The following is a 21204-nucleotide window of genomic DNA, read 5'->3' as shown; positions in this document are numbered from 1 at the left end:
CCTGAGTTTCGCTCCTCCACGAGGAGACAGCTCCACTTTCAGAGCTGATGTTGCAATACAAGCAGTGCATGCACCAGCGCTTCCCCCGCAGTGCTTTCTGCTGCTTGGTGGTGTAACACGGCGACGCAGCGGTTGCTCTGACGGTGCGGCCACTTCTGTCCGTGACGTGGCGACGTGTTTCTGCCATTCCCTTCCGCTGCCCCTCTCCCCGCCGACCACCGGCACCGCAGCTCCATCCCCACCTGCCCCGGGAGCGCCGGCAGCGGCGCGGGACGGCCGGCCCGGCCCGGAGAGGCGGATCGGGGCGGTCCGGGGCGGGCCTATGGAAATAGAGGCCGGTTTTGGTCTGCGGGCGGCAGGTGTAGCCACGAGGATCGGCTTGGGGCGGGCCGGGAAGGGTGGCCCCGTTCGGTAGCAGCGCACCCAGCCGGGCATGGCAGCGGCCCCGCCGTGCCGCAACTCCTGCTGAGCCCCCGCTGCAGCCATGCCCCCCCAGGAGCTGCTGGACTACGCGCCGGCCCTGCGCAGACACAGCCCGCCCCGGGGCAGCGGCCCCGAGCTGGGCATCAAGTGCGTGCTGGTGGGCGATGGGGCCGTGGGCAAGACCAGCCTGGTCGTCAGCTACACCACCAACGGGTACCCGGACGAGTACCAGCCCACCGCCCTCGACACCTTCTCAGGTATGTGCCCACCCACACGTCCTTGCGGGGTGGCGGTACGGGTAAGGAGAAGGGGCTTTTGTACTTGTTTGGTTTGTTAGCTTCAGGGATATCACCGCATTGAACCGCACGCTTGCTGTCTTCAACTGATATTCAGCAAAACCACGCCTTTCCCCTCACGGTCGTTGAAGTGAGCCTGGAGCAGAGGCTGCAAAAAAAAATTGAATAGCTTTATAAGTCTGTCTGAAAAGCCTTCTCTGTCAGCTGATGAGCTCTCATTAATTTTCCCACTTTTGTAAATGCCATCTTTGTGCTTGCTCTCCACCCCTCCTTTTTGGGGGGGCTCCAGCTTCTCATATGAAGCCCAGAAAAATAAAAAGCCCTTGGAAAGATTGCTGATTGTCATCAGATCTGAAGAAACACAGCAGTATGTGATGGTACAGATAGGTAGATTAGAGATGGGCTCAGGTCAGACCAGGAACTAGACTTTCGGTGTGTCATAGTCTCATGGGTTCTCACAGGGATCATTTTCTTTGTCTGACTGTCCTCCCAGTTGCTCACTCTTGCACTGGGAATTGCCAATTTGACCCTCTGTGAGCAACGATGCTGTCGCTGTTCGGGGTTCTGCAACCCCTTGGGAACAGTTGCAAGGAGCCCTGAAGTCCTCCATGAGAAGGTTTCTGCTCTCTGTACTCTCCTCAAGCTCATATGTTTGGTTTGACTAAAGGAGAAGTTGCCAGGGTCAAGAGGCTCCACATTTTCAGAATGGGCAAGTTCGTAGGAAAATGATCCAAAAGGGTGGAGGTGAGTGTGGGTTCCAAGACTTCCTTCCTAGCAGCAAGTAGTTTGAGAAGAGCTGGGCAGAGGGTTAGCCCCACTCCGAATGTCAAGGTACCTTCCTTGACATCCAGAGGTGCGTTGCATTTACAGCTGATATAAAACCAAAACATCATTAACAATCTGTCTTCGAAGTCTGGTTTCATCTTATTGGAAGGAGTGCAAAGTGGGAGAATAGAGGAATTTCCCTTCCCACTGTTAGGTCGGATAAACTTGAAAAAAGGCCCTCCCTGGATTCAGGAAGCACAGTTCAGGACCCAAATCAGAAATTTCAGCCCAATTTCCCATCTTGGGAAATACTTGCACCTGAAAATTCCAGCAGAGGCGAGTAGCATAGGTTACACCCTAATGCAAATTCTGGCCAATGGACAGTAAAGCCAGTAGGAGCTAAAGAAGGTAATGAGATAGGAGAAAGTGCTGCATTATCAGGGGGAATAGCACCAAGACCCGGACCCAGCTCCACTGCCTGGGCACCGCCTGCTGCTGGGTGCACTGCCAGGCACAGCAGCGCTGAGTGCAGCGCACACCCGCTGACCTTTCCCCACCAGGCTATCCTGTTCTGCAGGCCCCTCTGCTGTTGTGCCGCGATCCCCGGGGTGTGGACCTGGTGCGGGCGGTAGGTAGAGGCTTGTCACAGGGTTGCTAGAGTAGCTTAGCTTGCAGCAGGTACGAAAAATCCTTGTGCAAGCACTGGAGCAGCAGGTAATATCCATGGTGCCTTTCTTTTTCTGAAGGCTGTAAAACCCTTCAGAGATGCTAATTCGTTCTCTCAGCACACTTAGGAGGCAGAAGAAACCAGATACTAGAAAGGCAAATGCCCAGTGCCTTGAAGATCAAGTCAGCATCTAGCAGGTTCTTTGATCAAGAACAGGTTTCTCTTCCTCCTCTGGGGCAAAGATATGGTAACGATCCAACCGATTCCCAGTCACAAGGAAGCTATGACTTTCAGCTATGCCGCGAGGAGTGGCACTGAGGTGTACTCACCCACCCCTTCATTTTGCCTTCACTCGCTGTCTCCCACCCCGTTTCAGTTCACGCTTTGTCTGTGCCTCCCTCCTTCTCCCCAGTCTGCTCCCAGGGAGGAGAGCTGTTCTCAGAGAGTTTCTATTAGGCTCTCCAGGTCATTTGGTTCTGTCACTTTTGTCACCTGGCTAATTACCTTAGGAATAAAAAAAAAAGATTGATCCTATTTCTGTCTTTTGTCTTTTTTTTTCTAATTAAAAGAAAAAAAAAAAGGCAATAAAGCCTTCTCCTGGGCCCAGAGAAGCAGTTTAGCTAACTAGTGTGAAGTGCCAGCCATTGTCACCTTAGCACAGGATGTCTGTCTGCCTCCATTCAGCAGAGCACATCCCCATCCACATTGTCAAGACTTTAAAGTGATTGCTAGTTCCTCTGGCATCTTTCTCTCCTTTCCCTCAGTTCTCAGCCAGATTCTGCGGTGTCTGTGCACTTAAACATCTAACAGTTTCATTCCAGATTTCCATTAGAGGTCCTGCCAGCCCTCAGTCTGAGTCAGCTGATACCACATGAAGGCTTACTGTGATTAGGGAGTGAAACGGGAGCAGACCTCACACTTGTAACTCAGCAGTTTTTAAGCATGTGGATAGCCTCTGAAGGGGATTTCACTCGTCACTGCTTCCTTAATAGCTTCTTTATTTCCAAGTTGCTTTTAGGTATTTGCTTTCTTATCTGGGACACTCCTGGAAATAGATATGTTTTTTAATAGATGGGGAAAATCACCAATAGGTCATTTACTGAAGACTGATTCGGGCTTCTTCCCTGAGCCGAGAAGCTGGGAACAAGGTGCTGAAGTTCTGTTTGTGTTTATCCTTACTCATTTTCTTGGAGAGTGGAGGAACACAACAGATTGCTTTCAGGGCGCTGTTTGTTGAAGGGCTCTTCTTCCTAAGAAAGAGTTCTTCAGTAACACGGAGTGATTCTTTGAAAAGACTGGAAAACAGTCCAAAGCACATGAGGGATAACCAAATCAGGACATCTATAGCGTGTCTCATATTGTTTCCAGTGCAAACTTCAGCTGTTTTAGTGAGTTGTGTGAGGATGCTCAACAGCAAGGACAGGCTGAAGTGACTTCATGGTCTCTTTAGAAGGATGCAAAATAAAGTACTCCAAGGGGGGGAAAAAAAAAAAAAAAAGTGTGTGTGTGCTGGAAAACTTCCACAGTCTCATCCTTATTCTCTTTCTGCTACAGTGCAGGTCCTGGTGGATGGAGCTCCAGTCCGGATCCAGCTGTGGGACACTGCTGGCCAGGTAAGCTCTGTCAAAGGAACGATCAGCTCTGATCCTGTGGGGCAGGGTCTGTTTGCAGGTTTTTGTGGAAGGCAGTATTTAACTGGAAAGGAAGGAGATTTGCTAGCCCAGCGTCAGCCATTCACTGCTATGGCAGACACAGGCTGGTGAACGTCCTAGTTAACATGTGAAAATGTCACTGCAGTGTCATGCTCTTAGAGTTCAGACCAGTGAAGACCTTTTTTTTCCCCCCCTCTCCATTCTCTACAGGAGGATTTTGACTGTTTGCGCTCGCTTTGTTACCCAGACACCGATGTCTTCCTTGTCTGCTTCAGTGTGGTAAACCCAAGCTCCTTCCAAAACATTACAGAGAAATGGATCCCCGAGATACGAACTCACAACCCCCGGGCTCCAGTGCTCCTAGTGGGGACACAGGCAGACTTGCGGGATGATGTCAATGTCCTCATCAGCCTGGATCGCTACCACGTGAAGCCCGTGCCCCGGCCTCAGGCAGAAGGTCTAGCAGACAAAATCCGGGCTGAAGCCTACCTGGAGTGCTCAGCACTGACCCAGAAGAACCTCAAAGAAGTGTTCGACATGGCCATTGTCAGCGGTGTTGAGCACAAAGCACGCCAGGAAAAGAAGATGACAGCCAAAGGCATCAAAACTCTCTCCAAGTGCCGCTGGAAGAAGTTCTTCTGCTTTGTCTGAAGTTGCGCTCGGGAAGGGGAGATAAAAGAAACACGTGATGCCAGTATTACTCCACACCTTCTTGGAGTGACTGCTCCTGTGGCCCCAGCGAGGAGGGTATGATAAGCTGCTGGGCTTGGAAACCTGGCTCTTGCTGGGTTGTTACAGCATCTGATGCCTAGGAAACATGAACTGTTGTGCTGGGATGTGGAACGGTCCAGGCAGCTCTAAGTACCTGCAGGACACACCTGTAGTGTCCCAGGCTAATGGGAGCCTTTAGTACACCAAAACTTTGTACTGCGGAACAGGCAGGCTCCTTACATTGATCAAAATGGCCATTTTTCTGTCTGAAACTAACACGCTTCCAGAGTCCTGACAGAGTGAGGAGGGCAGGGGCAGCTATGGATGACTGCAATGCAGTCAAACACAGGCTGCTGAGACTGTAAAGCAAGACTTGGGTTTCTCCTCTGATTCTGCTTGCCCAAATAGGTAGACACCACTTGGCTGGGGAAAAAAAAAGCAGCACTCTTTCTTAAAAGCCCTGTATTCAGAGTGCCCTTGAGAAGGTTTTTCCTAAATAAAGGCCATTAGCCAGCTGAAGAGAACATGTGTGTGGAGCTGCATTGATTCTTTAAGCAAAATGTTCTCTGAAAAGAACTGTGGACTCCACACTGAGTGCTGGTGCCGTAGCCCCATCTGAAGAGGCAGTCATGAACTTGGGGACCTGTTATGAAAGGCCTTTGTGTGTGTAGTGATCAGAGAGAAAGAATAGGTGAGGAGCGGTCATGGGTGGCTCTGTCTGCCTAGCAGAGAGCAAACTGTGTCAGTGAAAGGTTTGTAACGCTGCCAAGAGGTGAAATGTGGATGGAAAGCCAGCGTATGTTACAAGAGAAAAAGAGAGAAGGTAGAAAAGGAAGGGAATAAAAGGGAAAAAGAGGTAAAAGAAGGGAAAATGGATAAGGAAAGAAGGAACAGTGTTAAATGAAAGTTGCGATTCTACTTAATCAGTGAGTCCTCTAGGGACTAGTGATGTCAGTTTCAATGTAATGTTGTCCATACTTTAAATTCTGAATCAAAAGGAGGGATCTGTAGAGAGAGAGTTCCTCTTGGTCAGTAAAATCCTCTGTTTCAAACCTAGGCAGGAGAATAGCAATTACCTTATGCTGTCCTTCCTGAGGTTGATGAGCAGGAATGGAGGGCTCAGGGCTTCTTTCTGTTGTGCTTTCCTTTCTCAAGGATCACAGCTTGATCTGCTGAAACCAAAAGCAAAGGAAACTCATGAAGTTACTGTCAGAGACAGACATTTGCTATGTTTGCTTCATTGCCCACACTCCTGTTTCTGTGGGGATACTCACACTTTATTGCAGAACTTGCATTAACTTCTAAAACTTCTCTCTCAGAGACATTTTGTTCTGGCTTGTGTAGCAGAGTGACAGGTCTGTCAAGCAATGTTTTCAATACTCGGGGTTCTCTGCATCTGGGCATGATTCACCACTTTGGGAACGCTCTGAAATAACACGATGTTTGGGGATATAGTTGGGAACGTTTGCCCTGTGGTGAAAGAACGCGTAATTGGGCCAGTGGGCTTGTACAAAAATAAGTACATATAATCTAATGTGGCTCTAGATCCAAACAAATGCCTGCAAACATCTCTTTTTGTGGTACAGCTCACGTAGCCCCCAGGACGTGACATGAGGGGCTGCTATCAGTGGTCTGAACAAGGTGGGCAAGTCTTCTTTCAGCCACAGAGCTGCTTGTTGGGTAGGGCTTAGAGATCCCAACAGACTGGTGTATCAGAATGAGTTATGAGTTGCCAGGACTCCCCCAGCCAGAACACTGTCCAGGTCCAGTGAAGGATCCAAAGAGATGGAGAGCACAAAGGCAGTAGCTAGAGGTGAGGTATCCTACACATCTCTAGACAGGATACCACTTACTGAACAAAGCTCTCAGTCACCATATATCCCTGTATGCGTCTCTTACCTGTACAGGCACCTTTTCTTCAGTTTGTCTGTTGGGTCTGTATGCATTTCTTTAACCTGTGAAAGCAAGGATTCAGATGTGACCTGCTGCACCATCCTTGTACAGAGCAAATCCACAGGTACGAAGAACAGCAGCCTTGTCCCATGCTGGGGTGAGCAAACATTGTCCTGCAGTAGCTTGGTATAAACAGGGATTCTTTCATTCTGGAAAAGAAACTGTACTGAGAGCTGCTTGCCTTCTCTGTGATTGTGTCAAATATTTGTTCAAATAAATTTTTTTTAATGTCTGCAATTTGCGTTCATCATTTTGTCAGGGCAAAGTGAGCTTGGATTACAGATAGCGGAGGAGGTATTCCATTTCACTGATGGCAGGGTAAGGGGGGGATTTGCCTCGTTTCTCCCTTGTAAAGTTAGGGACTTAACTGGGGTAACAATCCCTCCCCCTCAATCATTGAAAGCCTTCAAGATCCTCCTGTGGCCTCAGTTAATGTTCCTCTCCCTCAGCAGCTGCTCAGGATGGAGGCTGCTGAAGGGACAAACAATAAGTTTTCAAGGCTCTCGGTGCCCTTCCTTAAGCCATCAGCCAGGGACTGGTCTGGAAGACCTCAGACAAGCCCAGATAGAACTTGCATTTGGAGCCCTAATAACAGCTTGCTGCTCTGTCATTAGATTGGTGGGTAATTTTGCCACTGCGCTCACTTAAATTTGGTAGTTAAGCACTAGCAAGTGCTTAATGAAGTGCTGAAAAGTTTGCCTCTACAACATCAAAACTCTATCCTAGAAGTTCACAGGGCTACGGAGGGCTCCTATCTGTCCACATTTGGTGCTCAAATGACAAAAAGCCATGGTGGAGCACACGAAATGCAGGAACTGGAAGGGAACGGGGAATTACTACTGATAAGTGCAGCCAGCTTTGCAGCTTCCCAGCATTCGAGCTCCCAGAAAGACCTGTGAATGGAAACAGCAGGAAAGTGTGAATTAACTTCTCACGGAATGAGTCATTCCACTGAGCCATATCCTGTCATGTGCACAATAAGCACACTAAAACTCGCTGAAACCCGCGAACTCAGCCCAGCTCCTGGGAGGGGTGGTGGTGAAGCTATCTCATTAAATGGAGCCCCAGGTGGCTTTGCTAGGACAAAGAGAGCTCTGGTACAGTTCAGGCTTGTTTCTGTGTGGCAGTGCTGCTTGACCAACCTGTATTTTCAGATGATGCTGAGAACGCAGCATGGTTCCTGGGAGACTGTTGCTAATACAAACTACCCCAGCATGCTGAATTAAGCTAGCCAAGCCCTTCGCTAGGCAAGCGTGATTCTATACAAGTGCCACTTACCTGAGACAAGAAGGGACTTTTGTTCAATCTGATTTGCACAGCAACCAGCATCAAGTGCCAAAAATAGTGCATAAAGAGTAAAGGCTCTAGTACCCTTCCTACTTTGGTTTCTGACTCAGATCCTGGTCAGCAAGCTCCTGCATCCAACAGAGTAACTCATCAGTGGATTCCTACTGGCATAGCCAACACTGCAGCTCCTTCAGCACGGGCAAACGCTACGTCATGTAATTCTGCATGAAGACCCAACAGAGCTCTGGTGCTAGTGATGGGAGGGATGTGAAGAAGACCGGGGCCTTTTTTTTTTCCTTTCTCTGTAAGTAGCACACCCTAAACAGGCTCAGCTGTGCCAGGATCCCAGCTGGCAACGTTTTCCTGAGCTTCCACTAAACCCTGACAAGGAATTAATCCCCAAAATAATACCGAGTTTCATCTGACTCAACACAGCCTCCTTCCCAGAGCCAGAAGGGCAAGTCTCAAGGGCTCCTTCACGAGAGCTTGAAGCTCTCTAGGTTACACCCTACTTACTATGAAAGAACAGGCTGACTTCTGACCAGGAGCTGACGTGAGCCCAGCTGTGGGGGCAATCAGGGCCTGGAGCCCTGCTGAAATGCAATCACAAGGACATTGCACCCTCCCCCTTTCCTGACAGGGGTATGACTGTGTTAACAGCCTTACCACCTTTTTAAGTGCACCTCAGGTGCTAACTAGCTTTTTCATCAAATTGTCTAATGGATTACACTTGAAGCAATCATTTCCAGTTTGGAAGAGGGGGCCGGTTTGACTTTTTCCACCTGTCTTTGGCCTGCTTGTGCTGCTTACAGATCTTGGCTCTCCTTTGCTTTGTTGCCTCTCTCAGAGCCAAGCTAAATCATGCTTCAGTGCATCCAGGTGATAGAGTGTTTATACACAAAGAAACCGCTCATCTTTTAACAGACAGCTCCAAAGCTGACCCCCCCCCCCGTGCTGGGAAACCCTGCTCGAGCCCCAGCTCTCTGTGTGCATCTGCTCCCTGAGGAGGAATCGCAGGGCTGGCCCAGCCGGCACCTGGGCCTCCTGGAAGCTGCTTACTCATGCATCTGCTGAGTCCAGCCCTGAGCTCTCGGTTCCCACCATATAAATACAGCATTGTACTTGCAAAGACCTATTGCACAAGAGAGCAGGGTATGTTTCAACGTATCCCTGAGACAGGTTCCCTTGGCTGCGGTACCACGTGATGCCCATTCCCAGGGTGACACCGTGCCCTTTCCAGCTCTGGGACCCAGCCGCTCAGCACCCAAACTTGCCTGACTTGTTCTGGGAGAGCAGGAGGAGATGTGGGTCCCATCCTCCCCCTCCATCCCCTCACCCCCAGCGCTGCCCCTGGGGCAGTGTTGTGAACTGAAATACACCGGTTTCTGCTGCTGCAGAGGAACATCAGGTGTGGGAAATCTGGCTCGGGGACAAGTTTCACCACGAGTCACTGAGCCAGGCTTTTCTTTCCCATGAGATAATCTTGGGCGGGGCAGACAATCGCTTTAAATTAAAATACAATGAAAATACATGGGCTTCCCAGGGCTTAGGGTAAATCTCTCTTTCCTTGTTTTCTCAGAAAGCGAGCCAGGCTCTGCTGCAACCTCCCGCAGGCCTGCAGCGTGGAGGGCAGCGCTGCACGGAGGAGCCAGGCTGAGGCTGTATGCCCACTGCCCCTGCAGCAAGTGGCTGGTGGCAGGAGGCATCCTGCAAGGCCAGGGCCATGCTGGGACAGCTCAGCCTGTTGTGGAGGCACCTCCGTGGCCCTGCAGAGGAGGAGGGATGTGGCAAGTGGGGCTGCTGAATCCCTTTCTTGCAGCATGCCCCTCGTGTGGGCGTCCTGCTGGTCATGTGGCCGCCGGCATGGCGGATCCACTCCTCAGCCATGAGCAAAGCCAGGCTGGGCAGAAGGAAGTCGTGGGCTGAGGACTACCACCATGGCGTTGTCACCGTGTGAGCTTTGCCATGTTGAGATCCCCAGCCCTGGAGCCCGCGTTGCTTTCCTATCCAGCGGCATACGCTGCAGCAGGGCCTGTCGTGAGAGGACTCTGCTCTTCTGGCAGAGGTTGGGTCCCTGCGGGGTGAGACGGGAGAGAGAGGCTGGGAAAATGCTGCTTGAGCAGCACAGATGAGCTCGAGGCAGTATTGCCGAGCATGGGCTGTTCTCCTGCTGGGAGCCCCGGGTCCCTGCAGCGGGCTGGGAGGCAGGAGGAGCACCGGGGCATGGGCAGAGCTTCAGAAAGTGCGCATTCATCTTCCCTGCCAGTAAGGCAGAAAGCGCCCGGGGTAGGATGATGACGCACCGCACACCTGAGATCGTTTTCATGGGAATAGACCCGTGAGAGACAGCGAGAGGAAGAGCCGGGGAAACTCTCCCAGTGCTTCAGCCGGTGTCAGCATTCACAGAGCAGATTTCACAAGATAAACAAAAGCCTTTAATAACCACACTGGAGCGAGGCTTTGAAACCCTGTGCAATCCCTGCCAGGAGAGCAGAGCGGCGGAGTCCTCGCACAACACTGCGGCCACCGCCAGCAAGAGCCTGGGTGGCCGCAGAGAAAAAGGCCCTACAAACACCCAGACGTCCACATCCTAGTGCGGGTACCCAGCCATGGGTACTGACATGCACAGTGCTATATATAGTGCCCGTGAATATTCATGCCCTGTGCTAAGGGGTTTTAATAAGATGGAGCAGATGAAAGATGTCATCCACCCTGGAATATTATCTGGGCAGCAGCGTGTAATCTTGAAGGGAGGGGAAGTGAGGATGTGTTATGCTGTGATATCTTCTGTAGGGTTTTTCTTTTCTGTAAGCCAAATAGACTTGTAGAATAACAAGTTATCAGCGTATAACCGAAAAACCTTAAATGTACAAGACTCCTGTCAAAAGATGCTAAGCCTGAAATACAGGGATTATGTGCTAACCAGTAAAATACACCTGTACCCTGGGAGGAGCATCCTGAAACATCTGGTTATTTGTCTTAGAATACCAGTAAGAGCAGGGGAACAGAGCTCCTGCCTTTCCTTGCTATGGGTCTATTCCCTGTCTCCAAACATCTCTTTTCAGATGATAAAAGCACTGTGGTAGGTGCTGGGAGAGAGGAGAAGTCTAAATCTGCTTTTAGTTATCAGAAATGTGGAATTACTAACCCAGGCTTTAACATCATTTAGAAATGATGTTAGATTGTCCCCTGCGTGGCTTTGGACAAACAACTTTCTCTCTTGAACAAGGGAGCTCCCTCCCCTCCATGGCATGTGATACAGTTTATTAACTGGCCTTCACGGGGTGCCAAAGCACGTGAAGGGTTATTGCCAGGAACATCACAGCATTTCTCCTCACGGTTCTCAAGATAGGACAAAAGGCCTGAGATGTGTCCAGAGACTGACCATCCATAACTGCCTTTCATGAATTCAGTAGATCTGGGAAACCAAACACTGTGATCACAGCTCCACTCTCGTGTTCAGGTAATCAAGGAGGAAACACAGAATTCATCTAAAGCAAACATCTCCAACCTTCAGAGGTGGTGAAGGAAACCTGAGACTGCATGTTCTGGAAAACAGGGAATGTTCTGAGCAGGGAACAGTAGAGCCCAGAGCCCAGCCTTCCTCGCTCCTCATCCAGGTGGTCAGCTGGTGAAGGGACAGCCTGCTTCTGCTAAGTGCTGAGCTCACTTATGCTCCCCTTCAGTATTTTATTGGCACCCACCAGGAGTCTTTGGCCACAGCTGTGGTCTAAATAATTACAGAAGGGAAGAGGGGCCAGCATGAACATTCCAGTATTACAAATATGACTCCACAGTGAGCATTAGCTGCTCTTTCCCAACCTCCTCTCCATGCTTGAAGGAGCATAACAGTAGGAAGAGACCAAGTCCGGCCCTCAACCCTCTGTCCTAGAGCATGGCTTTATTGGTAATTAAAAACTACATCTCAGCTTAGTTTTCTTCCCACACTCGGCTATACTCTATCTTACCCCCATATCAAAGAGACATGTCAGTCCTTTCATATCCTCACTGAAGTTCACAGAGATTTGCCAGCATTAATCAGACACAATTACCTTTGCATCTTTAGGCAGGGATATCAGACCTGAGCTGAGGGTGACTCACAGAAAATCACTTCCCCCTGTGAGGTTCTTCCAGACATCCCTTTTGCCCTGAGACCTCAGCGCCTTTGGTCATTCCGCACTTGGGAAACTCCAGGTATGCAGCAAGCCCCAGCTACTACCCACTCCATGTATTTCACATCCCTGTCTTTTCACCTCACCTGATGGAACTGAGAATAAGGTTACAAGCTGGTTCTGGCCAGGCAATTTCACATTATTATTTTTTTTTCTTTAGATGAGCTTTTTCCATTGAATTTTAGAGTGAAACAGTATTCTTTTGGTGAGCATCTCGTGCAGTGCAGACAGAGCTGATGGACCACAGATCCATTCTCAACAGTCAGTGTGGATGAACCCTGGAACAACCCAACCACACTTCTGACTTGGACATCTCCAGGATCTCCATCTTCTTGATGAGAAGAAATGAGCCACCCCTCCAGCCCTTACAGCTCTGAGCCTAGATGCCACTGCTTCTCTCATTCTCCTCTTCCCCTCCCAGCAGACCACCAGCCAGGATAGATTTCTGTTATTTAGTGATAATTTGAAGGTGCTGCCCGTAGCTCTGCATTCAGGGTGCAAATACACTGGGCTTCTATTCTGGGTTTGTATTGGGAAGGAAGCAATTAACTGGAAATAAACCATGTCTCCGCAAATACATGGCAGTCATTAAGGGGTAATATAATTCAAAAAGTTTTACAGCCTCTCCAGGTGACCACAGCTGGGGTGAACTTTGTCTCATCAGTGCTGACTGAATAGAGTATGACTGATTTAAACAAAGCATTTCTCTGCAAAATGGATGCGGCACTGGCTGTAGGGGGGCTGCCCAGTTGTAATGTTGGTCACTGACTGCCAGGCTGCAGCAAAAGCAGCATGATGAACACTCTGAGATGCCAGGGCCTGGCCAGGTGGTGGGTCATGGCCCAGAGTCGTCTACATCCTGCTGAGAGCAGAAAGGCCATGAGCCTCGATACCAAGGGAAGGCAGGAAAATGAGGCAAAAACACAGGTGTCTCCTGCACACTCACTCAGGACAATTTGGCTGGCATTTTCCTTTTTGAGAAAACTTGTTTTCATCTTCTTAAACATCCATCTTGAAAGATGAACAATAGCCTCCTTACTGGTAGGAATTACCTCTGTGCTATGAAGAGGACAGAGGCACAAAAAGCAGGCTTGTCTGACAGGGCAAGCCTTTCCATCACAGCAAATCACTGTGGTACATAACACACTGCAACACTGTTTTGGTCCCCATTGTTCCTTTGCATAAAAGTCTTTGAACTAGAGTTAGTAATTATGGAAGCCACGCTGCAGACAGCTCCTCAGCCACAGATATGTTTATCAGCAGAGCATCAACCTGCCTGGCTTCCCAGAGGTGGAGATGGCATGGGGTCATGCTTGCGTCAGCTCATCAGCCCTGCAGAGCTGGGATGATCTCTTGCTTTTGTCTCTGTGAAGCAGACAGCATCAGTGGAGTTCCCATTACTGATTTAGATAGCTGCCCAGATTCAGCAGGGACAACATGCCAGGCTCTAAAGGCATTGCAAAGGTGGAGGAGTACTTCCTGCCACTTCTAGGAGGCTGAAAACAAGAGGGCTTTTAAGTTTAATGGGAAAACAAATCTAGCCAGGTTAAAATACATGTTGTCATGAAAACAGAAAGGTTTGCTTTCCACTCACCTTCTCTGAACTTTGGCTGAGTACAGCTGGCAGGTGAGTGACTTAGAAACTCTCACTGGCCACTGCAAGTCCTCTCTGACATCTACCCTCACATGGTAGGAACAGGGATGCTCGGGCAGTAGGGCAGTCTTTTTGATGTGCCCTGGGGTAAGCCAGTAAGTCTCAGCCTCCCTGGACATCCTAGCAATGTCTGAAATCTCTCTTCTTATGTCTTATTGCTAATCCTATGGGGCTATAAGACCCAGTGCTCTAACCATCAGATATGCGAGTTGCTACAGTTTGGGGCAAACTGCATGGGGATGCTGAGAGGTAACCACTGGTTGGCCTCCTCACTGGGTTCCGAGTTTTCTCTTGCTGAAGGAGAAATGGAACACTTTTAAGCAAAGGAACAATTTTTGATGCACATTAAATGAGTACGGAGCAGACACAATGGAAGGCAGGTTGGAAAGGAGAAGATGCTTTCTTGGTCACAGAGCCTGCAGGTTTTGGAGAGGTTTTCAGCTGGAATACTATGAGGACAAGCCCCTCCCCTCGAAGACAGAGCATGTCTTGTTTATGGAAAGTAATAGTCAACAAAGTTGAAGAAAATAGAAGGTAAGTGGGCATCAGTTAGGAGGCCCCTTCCAGCCCTGCATACAAAAGCAGTTTCAAAGGACTGCCATACCTTACAATTACCACTGGGCTAGGGACAGGTCCTGAGCTTTGCCCAGCTCTAACACTCATCTCTACGAGAAATTTGGACCATTCTATGTGCAGCGTGTATTACTTCACTCTAATTGCGTCACAGGCAAGCATAGACTTGGTCAGGAACCAAACACAGTTTGTCTCATTGCTAGCTCCCAGGAGCCAGTTTCAAGAAGCATCATAGCAGCATCTTAAGTAGGGACTGGGCCTCCCAGCCATCACTTTTTTTTCTGGAAAAGCTGAGCAGACAGCTAGTTTCCTTACTGCTAGGTTTGGGACAAGGACTCTGCGTGCATTAGAGTCAGAGAACACAAAAATTGGCCCCAGACACTGCGATGGGAGCACAGAAGCCCAGCAGACAGCCCCAAAGCCACGACATGAAGGCAGCAGGATCTTTCATCACAGAGAGGTGGCCAGCCGAGCTCTGAACACAGCAAAGCAGATTTTGGTTTCACTCTCTGCTCCCAGGAGATGAAAGGTAACTTTGAGAGGAGTTTGGTGGCTCAGTGTTTACATGTGGGTCTGAGCAGCTGCAGGGCAGGGCAACCTGTGACAGCAGGCAGAGAAGAAGAGCCACATCACAGCTCAGCAGGCACCTACAGCTGCCTTCTTTCTTTCCCACATTCAGGCTCAATTGTAATCCCAAATTAACATCAAATTTCACCAAAATCAAGCAGAGATCCCCATGGGGGCTTTCTGCCATCCCTCAGAGCAGCAATAACACATGGAGGGATGCAGTGAGGTTTTGTGAGGACAGACACCTCTAGGCTTCATCAGCTTTGCTGTAAAGCACCATAGAGCTGGGCGAGAAGTCACAGCTGGGTCATTTTTACTTCCACACAACTGCTGAGCATCACCTATGTATAGGAGCTGGAGTGCAGGTCTCAATTAGATACACTTAAACAAGGACATTTCCTTATCAAGAATTTGGCTCTAAGACTGAAGATGCTTCTCTTGTAATTAGAGGCACCACTGTTTTCACAGCAAAGGCACATCTTCATTCATGAGGGCTCCCATTATGCTTTCTGCAAGGCAGAGCTGTCCCACACCGGGCACTGCACAGTGCCAAAATCTCCTCAGTGGTTCAAAAATGTCTTACTGCTTCCTTTCCTGGCATCATTATGCCTTGTGCAGAAAGGCTCCGGGTGACATTCAGAGAGACACACTTCCTGTGTGACCAGAGAACAATGCTCTCAGGCTGCCCGGTGCTGTTATATTTGGGTTGTACCACATGGCTCCAGACATCTTGCAATGCTTATCAGAAGTCCCACCCACCTGTAAAGAAAAAAAGAAAAAGACACAAAAGAAGGGAGTGCTGAGAGTCAAACAAAGGTAGAGTTTATGGGAAAGTGGAGAGGGGGGTAGGGGAAGAGGGCAGGCACAAGGAATAGGAAGTCAGGCTTTGAGCAAGCCCCGTCATGTTGCAGGGACCTGCTCTACCTGCCCTCCGTGTGACCGCAGCCCTGCCTGCCCGCTGCAGGAGGAACGCAGCATGGCAAGAAGGGATCTGCTGGTTGGGATGTTCCTGTAGAGCCGATGCGCCTGGCGGTGAGCATGTCAGTCAGCCACAGCCTTGCTGAAGGCACATGTGTGTGCGTGTTAGGTGGCTCTGGAGAGGAAACGAATGTTTATGGGTGATGTTGCCTACCAGGCTTAGGAAGCTGGCTGTGGGACGGTGACAGAAGAGAGTTCAGTCATCTCTGACCTACAGGTACATCTGGTTGCTGAAAGAGACCAGGCATATTCACAAGTAATCACAGCTTATCCTCCATTCCCCTCTCTATAGAAAGGAACAACCCCAACACCCATAGCATCCATCTTTCTCCAGCCCTGCAGAGCACAAGTACATGGCCAAGCTCTGAGCTCAGTGACAAGAGCCAATACTCAACAAAAAGCAAGCCCTTGGGCACACACTAGCCCTTCTATTTCAGAGCAGAAGCAGCAGAATCCAAAGGCAATTGCAAGCTGAGTTTAACCTCTAAGACCTCTGAGATCACCCAGTCCAACCTGGTATTGGTGATACCAACATTTCCCACTGAACCATGTCCCTCAGTACAACATCTAAATGTTTCTTGGACACCTCCACCAATGAGGCCATCCCAGGAGGGAAAGTCACTATGAGCTCTACAGCAGAAAAGGCATTTCTTGGAAGGAGCCTGGTGGGACAGTGACCTCCAGGGAAGGACAAGCACCCTGTGCTCCCCACTGTCCTCTTTTCCCAGTTACTGCTCCTGAGTCAAGGTCCCAAGGCAGTCCTCATCCTGACAACTCAAGTCAGCTGTGCAAGATAGGCGGCTCCTTTTGCCCTAAATACAGATCCTGCTTGAGCCCTCACCCTATACTGTCCCATCCAGCTGCCTTCTGCTGCAGCAGGCCCAGCTGCAAGGCAGAACCTACAGATTTATATGCGTTGTTCACCATTGCTGCTCCCTGGCTCTTTCCTTGCAGCCTGCTTGCAGAGATCTGTAAGAAGAGTTTCCAGCCCACAGTCAGTTAATCACCCACAATTAGCATAAACCCAATGCAGCAGCGGGGTAATAAATGAAAGCTGGGAAAGCCCCCTCTTCCCAGCAGTGGGATGAGGCAATTTACAGAGGGCCCGGAGGTGTGGGGAAGAAGAGCCTTTCATGAGGTTGCAGGTCCATGTGAAATGCTGGGTGAGGGCAGTCCAGGGCAGCACTCCCTCAGCCCCAGCTGGGTTAGCCGCCCCAAAAGACACCGTGGTTTCTGTTTCTGCAGGAGCCCGGAAGGTCTCCTCCTGCCATCCTGCGCTCAGCCGGCGCCCCAGGAGCTGGCTCTAGGAGTGGCACTAGTGGGAAACACGTCCCTGACAAGTGGAAGGCATTTTGCCAGTATGTTGAGGGGAATTCTAGCAGAAAGAAAGCAGAGGATTACCCCTTTGTTCAGCTCTCTCAGATCCACTCCTTCCATCTGCGGCCTTGTGGGGAAAGAAGGGCCTAGAGGTGAAAAACACCGATGAAAACAAATAGGTATTTTTTTCAGTGCTTGGGCTTCTGTCCGGACCTCATCTCGCTGCCCAGGGTTGGCCAACAGAGGAAGTTTCCCTGTGTTAGCATTCAAAAGGCAGTATTTGGCTTCACGGGTGGTGTGCAAGCTTACTCATTTTCCTGGTGGCCAGGTGTCACGGGGTAGGTGTCACGGGGTTTACAGCCCTGTGTGCCTCACAGTGCGACGGGAATGCAACAGAAAAGGAAGAAAATAAAGCCTTGCTGGCTGCGAACATGCATGTATAAATTTACGGGAAAAATGATATTGGGCACGTGTGTTGTGCCAGCTCTTCCCTCCATCTACAGGCCTGTTCTCTGAGCAGATCCTGTCTCCAATTCGTCTCTAGGGAGATGAGGGAAAGGAGCACGGAAATGGTACAGCTGAGCAAGGGGGGGTGGTGATGGTCCAGTCAGCAGAAGACATGGCAGGGAAGAGGCAGTTCCTGGGCACGTTTGTTGTGCATTTAAGACAGATTAACTCAGGCTTTAGGGAAAGGTAGAAAGACCTCCCCCTTTCCCAAAATACGAGGGCAAGAAGGAAAGGAAGGTTTGTTGACAGGGTGTAATTCTACAGCATGAGCAGGGATAGTTTCTAACTATGAGAGAGAACCAGTTCAAACTGGTTTAACAGAAACTTTGTGCACCAAAAACCCCTAGTGAGGGCATTAGAACAGCAGCTGTGCATAGAATCATAGAATGGTTTGGGTTGGAAGGGACTCCAAGGATCATCAAGTTCCAACACCCCTGCTGCAGGCAGGGCCACCAACCTCCAGATCTAGTACTACAGCAGGCTGCCCAGGGCCCCATCCAGCCTGGTCTTGAACATCTCTAGGCATTCTCAGCAGCAGCAGCTCCAGCTGCACAGCCACACGGTCCTGCTACAAACCCAGTGCTCCCAGGCGTCTGCCCTTATGCAAAGGTCACAGATGCCCCCCACAGCCCCTAATACAGATTTGCAGCTGCCTCCAAGACAGAGAAAAGGAGTATATGGTGAGGGCTGGAAGGTATGACTGCCAATTTATGACAAACCCAAGGGGAAGAAGACCCAGTGCGTGGAGGACCCACAAGAAGCTTGGAGACCCACAGTCATTTTTCTGCTCTCTGAAGGCTGTCCCAGCTCTCTGCTGCCTCCTAGTTGGCTATGATGCTTGCAGGCTGGCTGGGGCATGGTAACAAGGATCATGATGGATGGGGAGGAAGGGAACAAGGTCCCACAGCTTGAGGGACTCATTGATGGTCATGGCATCTCACACTGAAGTGTCCAGTGTCAGCAGCGCAAGATGTCCCTGCTGGTTTGACACTGCAATGTTCAAGGCAGCATTGGTGGGACATTAGGAAATTGCTGCTCCTCCTTGTGGATACCTCAGTGGGGCTGGAAAACCACTTTGGGAACCTGCTCTGGCTGAACAACACCCAAATGAGCAAAAAACCACATCAGTGCAACCGGCAGACTGCGGTGGAGGCACAGGGAGCAGAGCTTGGACCCGGGTGCAGCTGGAGGAGGAATGAATGGCTCCCGCCAAGCCTACATGAGAGGGACACTGTGGCTTAATGTAAAGAAGAGTTTCTGGCTGGGGGAGTCCTGGCAGCTCAAATTCTTGGGCCAGTACAGTCAGTGCTTTACTAGAGAACAGCTGCAAGTATTTTTTTATTATAATCTTGAAGCCCGCAGCATGTGGGTCAGGTGTGTCAGAGGAGAACAAAGACACAAGATACCTTGTCTATGCTGAGATGTGTGGAAATTTCCCCCCTCCCTGCAAGAGTGCCTGGCTGGCTCCACCAGAGCCCTGAGCCTCAGCAGCACGAGTCACCTGCTAACTGCCATCTCCTACAGTCTCACACAGGCAGGCTCTGGCAATGTGCTAAATACACAGTAATTAACCACTGGGACTAGCCTTTGCCAGAAATCGTGGAGAGCTATCAGGGGAACCAATGGCAAGTTTCTAAACTCCTGATGCAGCTTCACATGAGGACATGAAAGCTTTCATAGCCCATTTCCCATACAGGCACTGCTTTAGCATGCAGTGTTTGCTTCCTAAATTCTGGAATAGCCATGGCGCTTCAAATCTGCATCTGATCTAATTCTAGAGGAATGTCTTCGAACAGGACAAGTGTTGCAGACACAGGCTCTGAGTGACGCCACTGCCTTGCACAGACAGCCCCAGATCAGTTTGTGTACCCCCTCATTTAATGATTGCCGGGGGTTCATTTACTCATTTAAACCCTAGGAGGCTGTTACCCAAACGTGGAAGGAAAGAGAAGGGCAGAGCATTGGGGCTTTGAAGCTGCAGAGCTCTTCCTCAGTTGGGAGCCACATCTAAGAGCTTAGAGCACTTTTGTAGAGCAAGTCTTGTCATTCCCAGTGCTTCTAGTAAGGGGGAGAAACGGCCTTCGGGATTTCTTCTTACATTCTGCAGAGCAGGAAGACAGGCCCACTCCTCCTTCCGCCTGGGCTGGGAGCTCTCTTGATAACCTGAACAAACTGTTTGACCTCAAAGCCAAAATGATTTCTTCCTCAAGCAATAAATTAGCACAGGGAGCTGAAGCAACTTATCAGAAGGTAGCGCATCACCGTGGCCTCTGTGTGGGAGACAGTATTCTGGACTGCCAGCCAGGGCCATCCCCTGCGGTGCCAGGGCAGCTGCTGTGTTTACAGAGCCATTGTGCCATAGGGGAGCCAGAGACACCCGATATTTAACTGTGAGCTAATGCTTCCTGCCTCTGGTCCCACACAGGGCTCCCAAGGCCCTATGGGATCAAGCCAGTCAGAAGCTCAGGCAGTCAGTCCCAGGCCCTGGGACTCTCTGGGCTGCAGCACAGCAAAGCAGTTGCCACGGGGTGATATGGCTCTGCCCCAGAAAGACCAAGGCAGCGCATAGCTGCTTGTCTCTGGCTGCAGGCAGGGAGAGAGCCAGGAGTTGCACGCTGTCAGGCAGAAGCAGGGAGCCAGGGCTCTGCTTGCAGCAGGGTGTGCAGGCAGGGCAGGGTGACCCCACACGGTGCAACTTGGGCTTGCAGGGCTCGGGTGTGCAGCTGAGCAGTAACAGAGACTCTGAGCTTCCCTGTGCTGTATTATGATGACTTCCTGATGCCCCTCGTGCCCTCCATCACAGCTTGAAACACAGTGATGTGCCTTAAGTGTATGAGAGTGTAATAACATAGCCTTCTCTCTTAGGGTACGTCAAGAAGAACTTTGGTGTTCAAAGAGCGTTTGGATGTTGTGTTGAGGGACATGGTTTAGTGAGAACCATTGATGAAGGGCAGATGGTTGGACTGGATGATCCTGTGGGTCTTTTCCAACCTTAGTGATTCTATGATTCTATGAAGAGAGGCAGCCTTGGCTTCCAACGTCCACCATGAGTTGCCCACTCCGCTCCAGGACTGGTGACTCCATCAGCAGGCCTGAGTGCCTCCTGGGTGGCCCTTCAGAGAGCACATAGGGGCAGTGTGGGCACCAGCAGCTGGACAGGACAGCTGGTGTGTGTGTGGGGGGGATGTTGGGGGAGAGGTGACAGTGACAGCAAAGCACAGAGCGCAGCTAAGAAAACCTTCCTGTGAAGGGGAGCAGTGCTGGGACACCCTGTGCCTTCTGTTCAGTGAAGTTTAATGCGCATCCATCGGCATGATCTTGAGCCTGAGCCATCGCCAGCCCAGAGATGCAGCTGGAGCAGGTTCTGTTTGAAGTGCAGTGTCTGCTCTTGGTTTCAGACCAGAACCAGTCTGACCAGCTGGAGCCCAGTTTCAGGTTACACCCTGCCTCATCTCTCCGAATTAGTGGGCAATGATCTCACTCTCAGCTCTCCCAAGGAAGGATTGCTCTCTCTGGTTAACCCCACCTGCTGCATTCACCTGTTCGTGGTGTGCCCCCCTCCCCCCCAAACCGCAGGACTGTGGCTGCAGCAACACCTGCAGATGAAAGGGTGGGAGATAGCAGGCATGGGAACGGTACCTTCCCCTCTGCGGGTCATTGCTTCTCAGACACCACTCCCAAG

General features: G+C 50.3%; 1 protein-coding gene across 1 annotated transcript; it reads left to right on the top strand.

Annotated features, from left to right (window-relative positions):
* The first annotated feature begins 357 nt into the window (after nt 1–357).
* Nucleotides 358–6704, top strand: RHOV (ras homolog family member V). The gene is made up of 3 exons (XM_426425.7): nt 358–680; nt 3706–3764; nt 4014–6704. Exons 1-3 carry the CDS (start codon nt 485–487, stop codon nt 4452–4454), a joined length of 696 nt encoding a protein of 231 aa, XP_426425.2. The 5' UTR covers nt 358–484; the 3' UTR covers nt 4455–6704.
* The last annotated feature ends 14500 nt before the right edge of the window (nt 6705–21204 follow it).

The sequence above is a fragment of the Gallus gallus genome, chromosome 5 (genome assembly GCF_016699485.2).
Source record: "Gallus gallus isolate bGalGal1 chromosome 5, bGalGal1.mat.broiler.GRCg7b, whole genome shotgun sequence".
Classification (NCBI taxonomy): domain Eukaryota; kingdom Metazoa; phylum Chordata; class Aves; order Galliformes; family Phasianidae; genus Gallus; species Gallus gallus.
Note: the sequence above shows the minus strand (reverse complement) of the source record. Positions and strands in the feature narration are given on the sequence as shown.

Coding starts and splice junctions, on each gene's coding strand:
- RHOV (XM_426425.7), top strand. CDS start 485: ATGCCCCCCCAGGAGCTGCTGGACTACGCGCCGGCCCTGCGCAGACAC. Junction 681..3,705: donor CGCCCTCGACACCTTCTCAG/GTATGTGCCCAC, acceptor TTTCTGCTACAG/TGCAGGTCCTGGTGGATGGA. Junction 3,765..4,013: donor TGTGGGACACTGCTGGCCAG/GTAAGCTCTGTC, acceptor CATTCTCTACAG/GAGGATTTTGACTGTTTGCG.